The sequence below is a fragment of the Hyaena hyaena genome, unplaced genomic scaffold (assembly GCF_003009895.1).
Source record: "Hyaena hyaena isolate Hyena2069 unplaced genomic scaffold, ASM300989v1 scaffold_294, whole genome shotgun sequence".
In the NCBI taxonomy this organism is placed as follows: Eukaryota; Metazoa; Chordata; class Mammalia; order Carnivora; family Hyaenidae; genus Hyaena; species Hyaena hyaena.
Genome location: NW_024080923.1, coordinates 1,907,784 through 1,921,663, shown reverse-complemented (window position 1 = coordinate 1,921,663; position 13,880 = coordinate 1,907,784). Strand labels below are relative to the sequence as shown.

The window sequence follows — 13,880 nt, the reverse complement described above, 5'->3', positions numbered from 1 at the left end:
AGAAACTCCTACCCACCTGGTAAATGAGAAAAACAATCCCACATATTGTGTAGAAGAGGCTGAGACACAACTCAACCATAAGGCTCACCCCTCACCACAGTGACACACCACTGGGAGGGAACAACCAGCATCTCCCTGAGGAGTAAAGGGTTGGGCTTAACATATAAAGCCCCCAATTTTAAGACTTTCAACTGAGAGATATGTTCCCAAAATACCTGGCTCTGAAAGCCATCTGGGGCTTGCGTCCACGAGTCCTAGGGGCTACGGTGAACATACAGTTCTTAACAGGTTGGTAAGGACGGGTTGTGGCCATCCTATCGAGGCTCAGTGCACCAGCAGCTCACTGACATGACCAGTTTTTCTCTGAAAGAAGCCTCTTCGAAACTCTTGAAAGCTGTAGGCTGAGAGTCAAGCTCCTAAATGAACACAGTCCTAGCAGCTAACTGCTTCCTTCCTGGAGACCAGGGAGGCCAGCAGGTGCCATCTTTGCACTTTCCATCTGCCCAGATCCAGGTGGCTGATCTCCATGTGAACACGCCTTGAGCACACACCTGGCACCCCACCCCGGCTTTTGTGGCCGCTCCCAAAGGAACATATCCCTTAATAGCCTGGGTCTGGCAGCCAGCAGAGCTGGTGATCATGTGTTCAACACAACCAACAATGGATAAACCATCCATATAGAAAATCAGTGAGAAGACTCTGGACTTACACTCTTTAGACCAGAGGGACTTAACATTTACAACACATTCTGTTCAAAAGCAGCAGAATACACATTCTTCTCAAGTGAACATGGAACGTTCCCCAGGATAGATTATATGCTAGGCCATATCAAGCATCTTTTCTCACCACAATAACAGGAAACTCAACTACAAGAAGAAAACTGGAAAATTCACATATCTGTAGAGATTAAACACACTACTGAACAACCAATGGGTCAAAGAAGAAATCAAAAGAGAAATTTAAAAATACCTGAGACAAATATATATATATATATAAAAGAGGGGGCTGCCTAGGTGGCTCAGTCAGTTGAGCACCAACTTTGGCTCAGGTCATGATCTCACAGTCCATGAGTTCAAGCGTCACATCAGCCTTTATGCTGACAGCTCAGCCTGAAGCCTGTTTCGGATCCTGTGTCTTCCTCTCTCTCTCCCCACCTTCTGCCTCTCTCAAAAACATAAAAAAATACTTGACACAAATGGCAATACACCACATCAAGACTTACAGAATGCTACAAAAGAGTTCTAAGAAGGAAGTTTATAGTGATAAGTGCCTATGCTAAAAAACAACAAAAAAAGGATCTCAGATACACAACCTAACTTCACACTTGAAGAAGCTAGAAAAAGAGAACTAATAAATCCAAAGTTAGTAGATGAAGGTAATAACAGAGATCAGAGCAGAAATAAATAAAATACATACTAAATAGATAGTAGAAAAATCAGTGAAGCTTAAAGCTGGTTTTTTGGAAAAAATAAAACAATTGACACACATTTAGCTAGAACATGAAGAAAAAAAGACAGAGGACTGAAATAAATAAAATTAGAAATGAAAGAGGAGACATTACAAAAGATACCATACAAATACAAAGGTTCTTAAGAGATTACTATGAACAAATAGGACATCACTATTGCAAAAAGTTATGTGCACACCCATGTTCACTGCATCATTGTTTACACAACCTAAGGTCCACGGATTGATAAAGATAATGTGGCATAGGGGCACCTGGGTGGCTCAGGTTAAGCGTCCAATTTAGGCTCAGGTCATGATCTCATGGCTTATGAGTTTGAGCCCCACGTCGGGCTCTGTGCTGACATCTCAGAGCGTGGCGCCTGCTTCGGATTCTGTGTCTCCCTCTCTCTCTGCCCCTTCCCTGCTGTGCTCTCTCTCTCTCTCAAAAGAAATAAACATTTAAATATTTATTTAAAAAAGATAATGTGGCATATATATGGAAATCCCACCATTTGGTGACAAAATAGATGGACCTTGAGGGCAATATTCTAAGTCAAATCAGTCAGACAGAGAAAGACAAATACTGTATGATCTCATTTATATGTATAATGTAAAAAAACTAAACATATCAATACAGAGAACAGAATGGTGGTTACCAGAGGTGGAAGGTGGGAAGAGGGGGAACTGGGTGAAGGCCTCCAAAAGTACAAACTTCCAGTTATACAATAAATAAGTTCTGAGGGTATAATATACAACATGGTGACTATAGGTAATAATACTGTACGGTATATTTGAAAGTTGCTGAGAGATTGGATCTTGAAAGTCCTCATGACAGCAACAGGAAAACCTGTAACTACAGGAGCTGACAGATGTTAATTAAGATGTTAATTAAACTTAGGTAGGTGATCACATTTCACAATGCCTACAGATATCAAATCATTATGTTATATACTTTAATACAATGTAATTTGTCAGTTAAACTCAATAAAACTAGGAAGGAAAAGATTTGTCAACATGAAATGAGGAGATCTGTTGGGAAATCTTAGCATGCCAACAGTAGGAAGTCCTCAGTAATTCCTAGTTATTACAATTTTCACAAACATGGAGGGGTGGGGGTGGGAGAGACACAGAAACAGAGAGAAGGGAAGGGGGGAGATTCCGTGACAAATAAGAAAGCCTGAAAAGTAAAGAAAAACGTCCTTGCATGAGAAAAATCACCATTATAAATGTAAATTCCCTATATTTGTCATTTGTCAGGTTTCCATCAAAATGTTCATTTTTGGGGGGGCACCTGGGTAGCTCAGTTGGTTCAGAGCCTGGCTCTTGATTTCGGCTCGGGTCATGATCCCAAAGTCAAGATTGAGCCCCTCATTGGGCTGTGCACTGGATGTGGACCCTGCCTGAGGTTCTCCCTGCCCCTCCCCGCCTCAAAAAGTTAATTTTAATTTTAAAGAATGTTCATTTTTTCCTTTTGTGCATACTATGGACATTAGCACATAACATAGCATATTAAACATAAAGTGCAAGCATTATCCCCCAATTTACTGCTCTCTTTTCACATTTTAGGGTGCCCTTCAAAGTTTTAAATAATCAAATCTATTAACTTCTCCTTTTTTGGTATCTGTTTTGTGCTTTGTTTACAATGCCTTTCTCAACATAGGACAATACAAAGGCTTGCCAATATTTTCTTCTAATACTTTAACACGTTTTTGTGTTCAGCTCTGCAATTGATCTGTAATTTATTTATGTATATGATATGATAAAATGATATATCTTTCTTATACAGTTGACCCAATATTTCTAAGCCTGTTTTATTGAATTTTTCTATCCTTTCCTGATTTAAACTGTTATTTTTTATAGCAAATATTTATACAAGCTTGAGCCTACACCTTCTCATTATTTCTATTTTCCAGTATTTCTTGGCTCTTCTCTACTTTCCGTCTCTTAAATTCATACTTTCCCTTTTTTCTGTGGTTGTTGTTGGTTTGGTGTGTGCGGATGTCTCGTGTGTGTGTGTGTGTGTGTGTGTGTGTGTGTGTACACGTGCATCTCTGTTTCAATAGCCCCAGTAGCTTTTATTTATTCTGATCACTTCCTCTGCAGCTTCTTTTCTTTCAGTATTATGTTCATACTTGCACATGCTTTGTAGCTTATTTTTCAATTTTTAAATACCTTTCATGACACAGACAATGTACCTCACATGCAGGGTCTTATTCTAAGTATCCTGACCAGGTGGTCTCTTACCTTCATTTGTCAATCTGCCTGCTCCTCTTTCCACAGCAGTACGTACAGAGCTAGAAGACGCTAAAATAATACTCTGTTGTATGGATCCATATACTTTATGACAAAAATTACGGACATTGTATGGAACCTATTCAGTGTTGTTCAACAGTTAGATTGATTTCAAACGCTTAACAGACAACTTCGCCATAAATGCCCCTTTCTATATTTGTTTCATTATCTTTGCAGGGAAAATTGCAGTGTAATTGCTCAGTCAAAGGATACATGTGTTTTTAAAGTCTTTCATACTACCAAAAAAAAATCTGTACCGTTTAGACACTTAGATGATTACAAAATTTGGGGAAATTCTTTAGGGAAACAACAAAACAGATGTGATGCATTTCTTAAGAATAAAATAGTCAGTAATCTATTATCTGTATTAGGTATTACCTGAGGGCGCACCATTTCACCTGCTTCAATTCTCCTCTCCTCATTGATCAAGTCAATAATTTTTTGATTAACAAGTGGTGCATTTGCACCATTGACCTTTGCAATAATTTTGCCGTTCTATAAGGGAAAAGAAAGCATAAGGGAAACTGTCATTTTCAGGATAAGTCCGGAATTCAACTTGACTAAGTCACTCCACCTGGCCCCACACCCCCGTCAATCCTTTAGCTATTACAAATAGCTATTTTAATCTTCTTTTTTTCTTCATGTTTATTTATTATTCATGTTGAGAGAGAGAGAGAGAGGGAGAAAGTGGGGAAGGGGTAGAGAGAGAGGGAGAGGCTGCACACTGTCAGTGCAGAGCCCGACGTGGTGCTCAGTCTCATGAACCAGGAAATCATGACCTGAGCCGAAATCAAGAATTGAACATTGAACCAGCTGAGCCACCCAGGCACCCCTGCAATTAGCCGTTTTAAAATACGGAATTGGTGATGCGAAATGGGACTTGATTTGAAAAACCCAGCTCTTTGAGTTCTACTTCCATGTTGCCTGACCTCCTTCAACCAAAGACAAGGCACCCCCGCACTACCTTCAACAGTTCTGTACGGGCCTCCCAACCTTGCCTTCCCCAATTATTTTTGACACTATGTCCCTTCCCATCCATCCCTCCACATATATTTTGCTAAAAACCTGTTTACTGGCACAGCACCAGGCATGACGGTGTGGAACAGCAGTCCTGGTACGCGGCCTAATTAAATTACAAAAAAAGGAGAAAAAAACCCAACAGAGACAAAATATGTAAAATGACAATCATGACAAGTACCACTAAGAGGGGTACAAAACACCAGGAGTATCTACAAGAATTTGTCCTGGTCAAGGAGATGAGCAAAGGTGCTTACCAATATCAGAAAGGGATTCTTGGGTTAAAATGTGTAAAATAGGTAAAAGATAAGCAGGCAAAATGGAAGGAAGAGTATTCTAGACAAAATGAATAGAGATGCAAAGGTCCTGAGGCCAGAAGGTAAAATGGTAGATGAAAAGGCCAGCTGAGAAAGCGAGGAGATGCCTGGTATGAGAAGAAGCCCAACAGTGAGGGGGAACCAGGCCACGTAGAGTCTTGTGGGTCATGGCACTGCACAGACTTTAACCCAAATGCAGTGGGAAGCCTTAAACAGAGGCAGTGCCCACAATTTCAACTGTTATTTGTAAAGATCATTTCACCTACCATGTTTAGAGTCAGAAGGGAGTAGGAGAAGATGTCTGTATACAAATTTGGGGCCATCCTAGAGGTGATGATGAGAGAGATGATTGCTTCCACTATCAGACCACACCACCTTTTAAGTTCACTGTTAAATGAATCTGTGCTTTCCAGGAGCTTCCTCTTGTTTTCCTGGTGTCTTTCCTCTATTTGAAGAAGCTCAGCTTCTAGTTTTCGCTGGTGAGCCATTAAGGACTGGGCCTGTCGTCTGGACCTGCACTCTAGCTCTTGTGACAGCTGACTGAACGTCTGGCACCACACTCTCACTAAGGATTTCACTGGTGAGGCGGTGGTTTCTCTGGAAACGGGCGGTGGCCGTATGCTTCACTGAAAAGCCACCATCTGTGGCAGTGGGATAGAGATGGAAAGAATGGAAAGATGCAGATGAGTGTGAGAAAGACTTGGGTAGTGAAACTGACAGGCCCAAGGTCTGGAGTCTATTGGGTGTGACGTAGAGAAAAGTCATGAAGCTGACTTTCCTGTTTTTGTCAAGAAAGTAGACGAATTGTTAATGACCAAATGAGGTGACACTTAGAAGACCACATTTCCTGGGGATGCGGGGAGAGTCTGGTGTTGGACCAGTACCTTGTGAGATGCCTTTGAGACAACGAAGAAGGATGTCAGAGCACCAGGTGGATACACAACTCTGGAGCTCAAAGGATAGGAATCAAGCTGAAGATGTAAACTTGAGTTCTTCATACATAGGTGGCGCAATGGAAACTGTATGCAGAAATTTTCTAAGAAGGATATTAGCATGATAAGATCAATATTTACTGGCTGAATAAAGAAATATAAACCTACAGGGCACCTGGGAGGCTCGGTCAGTCGAAGGTCCGACTTTGGCTCAGGTCCTGTTTTCATGGTTCTTGAGTTCGAGGCCCACACCAGGCTTTGCACTGACAGAGCAGAGCCTGATTCAGATTCTCTGTCGCCCTCTCTCTCTGCCCATACCCCCACTAGTACTCTCTTTCAAAAACAAATAAACATAAAAAAAAAAGAAATGTGAACCTGCAAAGGAGATGGAGGGGAATAACACGTAGGTAGGCAAAAGGGAAACCAAGTAACAAAGCCAAAATAAGCCAGTGTTTCAAGATGGAGGGCATGGTCCCCACATTCGATACATTTGAGAGGCATGGACCGATGAGTCTGGAAGTGTCCATATGTTTAACAACAGGCTGGTAAGTGGGTTCGTTGGCAGCACCAAATTTGCTTGAATAATCAGACAGAAGGCAGATTGAATGGGTTTGAGGAATTCATGGAATGTGAAAAAAAGTGGAGTGAAAATAAATATGCAAACTCTTCTGAGAAATTCAGCTATGAGATAAAAGAGATAGGTGATATCTAGAGGGGGGCATGGCACCAAGAAAAAAAAAGTTTTATTTTTTAACAGGAAATATTTAATCATCTTCAAAGGGCAATGAGAAGAAGGATCCAGTTGGGAAAGATTTAAAGAAATACTGACACCCAAGTTGCCATTTCCCACTAAAAGGAAACTTCCAACAATTCTGGGGGCTTTCTAATGTCCCTTGAAAAAGCCCTTCCTGCTGAAACTAACACAAAGAGCCACTGTGGGGTATTTATATAAACAAGGAGTGGCTTGATGGTGCTTTTGTGGTCACAGACTGAGATTCTTAGATAAAGGATTATAGATGTGGTGCACTGAAGAACAAAATCTGAGGCAGAACTACGTGAGCAACTGGTTGAGGTGCACTGGAAAAGAGTCCACTGCTGGTTAGGTCAGGAATGGAGAGGCCAGGACGTTGGGCGGGTGGCCAATGTGGATGTTGAAGTCCCGGGGGTGACGGAAGAACAGGGCTTGGAAAAGAAGCCTTTGAGACACAGGCCAAAGTCCTCAGTCATCGACAGAACTGATTTGAAGACCAGTAAATGACAGGAGTGAGGTCAGGGGAAGGGAGGTGGGAGGTGTAGCCAAATAGCTAAATTAGCAAGGAAAAGGCCTCTAATTGGCAAGGAAAATAAAGTTATTAAAGTGAGGAGTCAAGGGAATATCAAGTTTACTTCTGGCCTCAAGACACATAATCTGAGACACTCATCACCACTCTGGGCTGCAGAGAAATGTGTCCTCAGTAAGGAGCCAGATTTAAGGTAGGTTAAGGAAATGCAGTGAAGGCTCGGAGCCAAGACTAAAGATCTTAGGAAGTGTGCTAATCGCTTCTCTCAATTTCAGATGTCGCACAACGAAAGGGTCTGGGAGATTGGGGTAGAATTGGGAGAACTGGGCCAGGAAGAGAAAACTCCGAGCATTAGAAGGATGAACATTGCAGGATTGGGAAGAAGGGTGGACTCCTCCTCCCGGCACTGATTGCAGGTAAGAGAACGTGGACTCGATGGTCCAGTCTGGGGGGGGGGCGGTGATAGGTCTACTGAACAGACCTGACAACCTTGCAGGGTGATGATGGCGGTCCCAGAGCTCCAGACCCTACATGGTGGCCCCCCTGGCCAGTCTCTCTTCCTCAGTCCCGTGTTCCTAACTGCTACTGCTACTGGTCTCCTCATTGTTCCTAATATTTGCCCACCAAGCCCATTTCTTGGTGTTACTCACTCCGCTGCCAAAACTTTGCCAGGTCCAGGGTCAACGAACAGTGACCCGGCACAGAGACTGTATTTTGACACAGTTGAAAAGACTTACTGTCTGGCCCTTTACAGAAAAAGCCCGCTGATGCCTCACCTAAATCACCAAATCCTACATGTCCAACCAAGAGCAAGATCTGCAAGGCAATTTTTAATATTCAATTAACCCAGTAATTCAATTCCTAGAAATAGTTGCAAGGGCATTATTTAGTAGAAGCAAAAAGTTATATCCAAGAATTTTTTAATATTTATTTATTTATATTCAGAGAGAGAGAGAGAGAGAGAGAGAGAGAGAGAGTAGGAGAGGAGCAGAGAGAGAATCCCAAGCAGGCTCCACACTGTCAGTGCAGAGCCCGACATGGGATTCCCATCTCATCAACTGTGAGATCATGACCTGAGTGGAAATCAAAAGTTGGGCACTTAGCCAACTGAGCCACCCAGGTGTCCGTATCCAAGAAATATTTTAAAATAGCTACTTCTAAACCAAAAAAGTAATAATCAAAGTATCCAATAGCCGAGGAAAAGCCCAAGCCCTTACTGTCCCCACTTCTCTGCTTCTGTCACAGCTACGCTCTAATTTAGCTTCTACCTATATATACTCTCCTTTTACAAAACAGCCCTTACTGTGTCTTCCTGATTATTAAAGTTGTATTTCATCACGGAATATTTGGAAAAGATTAAAAAGTAAAAAGAAGAAAACTCAAATATGGCATCCTTCCCCCAAACATAGAAAACTGCTATTAACAATTTGGTAAATACTCTTCCTGTCTTCCTTCTATACAGTTGTACGTAGAGAGAGAGAAACACATATTCTAAAACAGTGATCATATAGATATTTCCTTGTATTCCTACACATGAATACTTAGAGCCAATTCTCTCCTGCTGCAGAGAAAAATTTCTCATTTTTCACTCCTGTAAATCATCATTCATCATACCGACTTCTGATCATTTCCTCAGAAAAGGTAAATACCATCCTGTTCTCTTCCCTGATAACCTCAGTGTGAGGTAGTCTAACCACCTCAACCCATTACATGCCCCTAGAGGTCAAGTTACAGAATATATTAATAGACAAAGAAAGACAAGGCAAAAGAAAAAATCTACAGTTACTATAATCAGAAAATAGTAGCACCATGGTAATTTTACAATGCTACTTGCTATTAACTGTAAATTGGAATCCAGTAATGTGTTTTAGATGAATATACTTACAACACTAAAGAGAAAAACAGGTTCACATTTATCTCTAAACGGCTGCAAAGCTATAATGCTGTCAGCTTCTGCCTGAAAAAAAAATATATTTTATATAATAATAAGAGACTATATCTAAGTCATTAGATACACAATGTTGAAAAAATGCAGATCACATAAAATTTTCGTTTTCATGTTTCTACAGCATTTTCTGAGTATGTTATATTTGTTCTAAGGTTCAAACTGCATACACTGGTGATTCAGGCCATGTGCCATTTATCCGCAGCCTTACCTCTCCCTGTTCACCTCTGTGGTGCCCAGCCCGCCACTCAACTCACCTACTTCCTGTTTGTCATACAACAGCCACGCTTCCCTCCCTCCTGGCCTGCTCTCGCCCTTCCTTCTCCGACCCAGGTCAAGCGTCCCTCCTCCAAGAATCCCGCCTTCTTCCCCCTGCTGCAGATCCTCTCCTGCTCCACACAGACCTGTACTGCCTCCCTCGGAGGCTCCAGGGTCCCTGTCAGCGCTGTCAGATGGGCCTAGCTCACTTCCTTTCACCAGATCCATGAGGTTTCATCTCCCCCCTTGCACGTCACCCTCCTGCGTCAATCATGGAGCGTACAGGGACCTCCACTGTCACCACTGTTACTTAACAGAGTACTGGAAGTCCTAGCCTTAGTGATCGGACAACAAAAAGAGATAAAAGACATCCAAGCCAGCAAGGAAGAGTCAAACGTTCACTCTTCACAGGTGGCATGACACTCTATGTAGAAAACCTGAAAGATTCCACCAAGATGGCTAGAATCGATATCCAAACTCAGTAAAGGTGCAGGATACAAAATCAATCGCATTTCTATATACCAATAATGAGGCAGCAGAAAGGGAAATGAAGGAACATTTCCATGTACAATTGTGCCAAAAACCGTAAGATATCTAGGAATAAACTTAACCAAAGAAGTGAAAGAGCCATACTGTGAAAACTATAAAACACTTATGAAAGAAATTGAAGGGGGCCCAAAGAAATGGAAAGACATTCCATGCTCATGGCTGGAAGCAAAAATATACTATCCGAAGCAATCTACATATTTGATGCAATCACTGTCAAAATACCAACAGCATTTTTCACAGAGCTAGCACACACAATCCAAAAAACGTGCACGGAACCACAAAAGACCGTGAATAGCCAAAGCAATTCTGAAAAAGAAAAAACTAGAGACCTCACAATTCAAGTTGTTGTAAATTGATTACCGGCAACTGTATATTAAATATTACTGTTTTCCTCCATATTAACATGGCATCCCTTGGGCCAGCGGTCAGAATGAGATCATTTGGTAGGGTCTTCTCTAAGAGATGGTTTTTGCACCCTAAGGCAATTGTTTTCAAACTGGGATTTCTGGAAGTTCTACAACCACTGGGAAGAGGCCAAGAAAGAGTCCCTCAGCCCTGTCAGCCAGAGACGCTGTGTTGTAATCTTTTTCTTTTTTTCTTTTTTTTAGCATACTGGAGTCTAATTTCTTTTCTTTTTTCTTAAGCTTTCAAAGTTTAGAAAAATAAAAGGAAGGAGGTGAATTTTACCTTTGAAAAATTTTTTTAATGTTTATTTTTGAGAGAGAGAGCAAGTGGGAGATGGGCAGAGAGAGAGGGAGACACAAAATCCAAAGCAGGCTCTAGGCTCTGAGCTGTCAGCACAGAGCCCAATGCAGGGCTCAAACTCACAGAGCATGAGTCATGACCTGAGCCAAAGTCAGACACTCAACTGACTGAGTCACCCAGGCATCCCTGGTTTTTAAGTCTTTTAAAACAACACTTAACAACAACAATAACAAAATGATACTGGCCATTTAGCTTAGGGTGATTTCAATAGTTAATCAAACTTCTAGGTCACTCACAATGGAAGTTTCCAAACTATATTAGTTTTTATTATCTTTTACGGGCAGGCCATAGCAAGAAAACCACATTAATTTATATGAATGTCCGATTGTTGAGCGTGCTCAAACATAACAAGAAAGACCACTCAGGGATGATGCACAAAATTTTTTTGTTAAGTTCAACACATGCAAGTGTTATGAATAGTAATCTGAACATATTTTGGGAAGAACTTACTAGCACTTCCCCACTGGACGGCTACAGTAATAGAACAGATTCCTTGTGGAGGAGGTTGAGCAATTCTGTCTGGCTGGGGTACGATGGGAGGTCACAGTCAAAGTTGCTGGGGTTGGGAGGAAGCCCTGTTAAGACCTGTATCCTCACACAGCTCTGAGCTGAGCTGAAACGGGACCCGAACAAACTATGTGATCTAATTCTCCTTCCACACTCATCCCTCCACCACCATAGCCATGCTGAGCTCACATGTATGGCCCAAGTTGGTTTCCACCCCGGTCCTACAAACAAAGAGGAATTTAATGTCTCTAAACCACCTGGGAACACAGATCAAGTTATACCTTCTCGGTGTCTAAGGACTTTTGGCCTTGCCTTCCTATGTCCAAGTTCCCTTCCAGGTAGCCTGACATGTACGCGGGGGGCCTGCCTTGTGGTTGGTGTCTCCCCACTGACCCCAGTTTCCTTTTAGACACTGGCATTTTCCCATGATTCCCTTGCACTCCTACCACTTCCAGGCAAACTTCTCCACTGCCAACTGCCAGGACTTGAGAATTTTCCAACCCTTGATTCTCCATGACCCCTTTGCCAGCTGTTAGAGCCTTCCGATACTGCCTTTTAACTTCTTACACCAACCCCTCGTCTACTGGATGTGGCAATTCCCATTAGGCCCCGTTCTCTGTCCTCTGAAGTTCATTTCTTCTCCCCGCCAAGGATCAAGGCTCAAATCGTACTCCAGATCCACTCAGGTGGCTCAGAGGAAAGAAGTTTTTAAATTTAAATTAATTAAAATAAAAAATTTAGTTCCTTGGGGCATCTGGGTGGCTCAGTTGGTTAAGCTTCCGACTTCAGCTCAGGTCATGATCTCGCTGCTCATGAGTTCAAGCCTTGCATTGGGCTCTGTGCTGATGACTGGGAGCCTGGAGCCTGCTTCAGATTCTGTCTCCATCTCTCTGACCCTCTCCTGCTCATGCTCTCTCTCTCTCAAATATAAAAAATAAAACATTAAAAAAAGTCAGTTCCTCAGTCACACCAGCCACATTTCAAGGGCTCAAAAGCGACTTGTGTCTAGTGGACACCATATTAAACAACAAAGCTCTAAGCAGTTGCTAACTTCATGTGGATAAATTGAAGCCCAATCAGTTTAGCTGGAATATTTTAATCCCTCGTCACATCTGGGTGGGAAATGAGAGAAAAATCACTATCATCGGATAATCGGTAACTGGGTTATTAAGTGACCAGAGACTTTCCCAATGCTACCCATTAAATGGCATTTGCAGCTTTTATTATAAAAGACACACACCCAACATACAGTTAGGTGAAATGAGACAGATCAATAGACAGACATCCGTTTTTATACTTTTCCAATGTTCACACCCATGGTGAACCATTTCAACACTAAAGGAATGGGATAAAAATCATGATCGTTCAGCTTGTTTCAGATCCAGTAGAACTAAATATATAGTAAAACTGCCAAGTAAATATTGTGCATTTCGAAGAGCTGACAGGTTGTTTAAGTTAAGACAGTCCTTAAGGGCAATACTGAAACATTTGAAAGTATCAAGAAAATAACAGTTTAGTGGAAAGGCCATCCTTACTACAACAAAATGCAGAAGTTCATCTTCGTTCAGTTCATTTTTCAGTTTTCTGAATAAAGGCTGCATGGCTTTGCACGGCCCACACCAGGCTTGGTAAACATCGATCACTGGAAGATGGGAATTATTTATGAAAAATCAGAGTCGAAGAATCCAGAAGAGCCGCTTATCCTAATGCTGGGGCAGGGGCGAGGGCACAGACGAGCAGGTTTTTAGGCTGTTCGTGGGGAGATGCACCCCGTGTTGGGGTGCCGTCTGGTGCCCTGGGCGGATCTCCAAATGGCGGGGCAGCGGGGGAGCCCCCGTACCTGTAAGGCCTCTGTTCTGCAACGTCTCATCCCACAGGCTCTGACTATTAACGACTGCCTGCAAGGAGGAAGGCGGTGTAAACACGTGCTCAGGCACCAGCGCCCCGAGTACAGGTCGTTGGCGACGTCACACCCACCTGTAGCTGGATTTCTCGCTTTTTGCTCGCCATTTATCCGCTGTCACACGAAAAAAAAAAAAGGGAAGAAAAATAGAAAATGTTTACGAGGAAACGTAAATGAGTTATTCTCTGTGCATTCAGGAGGCATCCCCATGGGCCGTACACGTCTCCCCGGGCAGTGCTGGGTCATACACGCCTGTGTTCCGGGGAGAGGGGCCAGCGCCCCGCAACGGCTCGTCGGGCCGGACGCACGGTGAGAACGTGAGGAGGCCCCGCTCCTTAAAGGGCCGTTTCCCCCCGTACTGTGATCCTTGCACACGTGTGAATGTGGAGCCGCCGACGGGCTCACGGATCCGGGTTTGAGTTCCAGGCCGGGGCCGCTGGAGCGTTCCGCGGCGAGAAGCCAGCGGGGCCCCCGCTCCACAGCGCGGGGCGCCCCGAGGGTGACAGCAGCCCCAGCACGGGACGACGGGGCGGCCGGGCAACTGCGCCCCCCGAGCGGCGCCGCGTTCTCCAAGCCTCGCACACAGCGGAGCCTCCGCTGAGGCTACGCGGGACGCTTCTGAGGGAGGGACACTCCCTGGGGACCCCGACCGGCGCCCCGGGGGAGGCC

The 13,880-nt window shown here is 43.3% G+C and overlaps 1 protein-coding gene across 2 annotated transcripts in view; it reads right to left on the bottom strand.

The window, feature by feature from the left end:
• NME8 (NME/NM23 family member 8) overlaps positions 1-13,513 on the bottom strand; it is a 36,778-nt gene extending 23,265 nt beyond the window's left edge. For both annotated transcript variants that reach the window (XM_039247198.1, XM_039247197.1), the window contains exons 1-6: positions 13,460-13,513; positions 13,286-13,325; positions 13,149-13,206; positions 12,844-12,950; positions 9,170-9,241; positions 4,117-4,233 (exon numbers count right to left, since the gene is read on the bottom strand). In XM_039247198.1, the coding sequence (XP_039103129.1) occupies positions 4,117-4,233; positions 9,170-9,241; positions 12,844-12,950; positions 13,149-13,206; positions 13,286-13,318 (387 nt within the window). In that variant the 5' untranslated portion in view covers positions 13,319-13,325; positions 13,460-13,513. The remainder of the gene's footprint in view (positions 1-4,116; positions 4,234-9,169; positions 9,242-12,843; positions 12,951-13,148; positions 13,207-13,285; positions 13,326-13,459) is intronic.
• Positions 13,514-13,880: the final 367 nt, after the last annotated feature.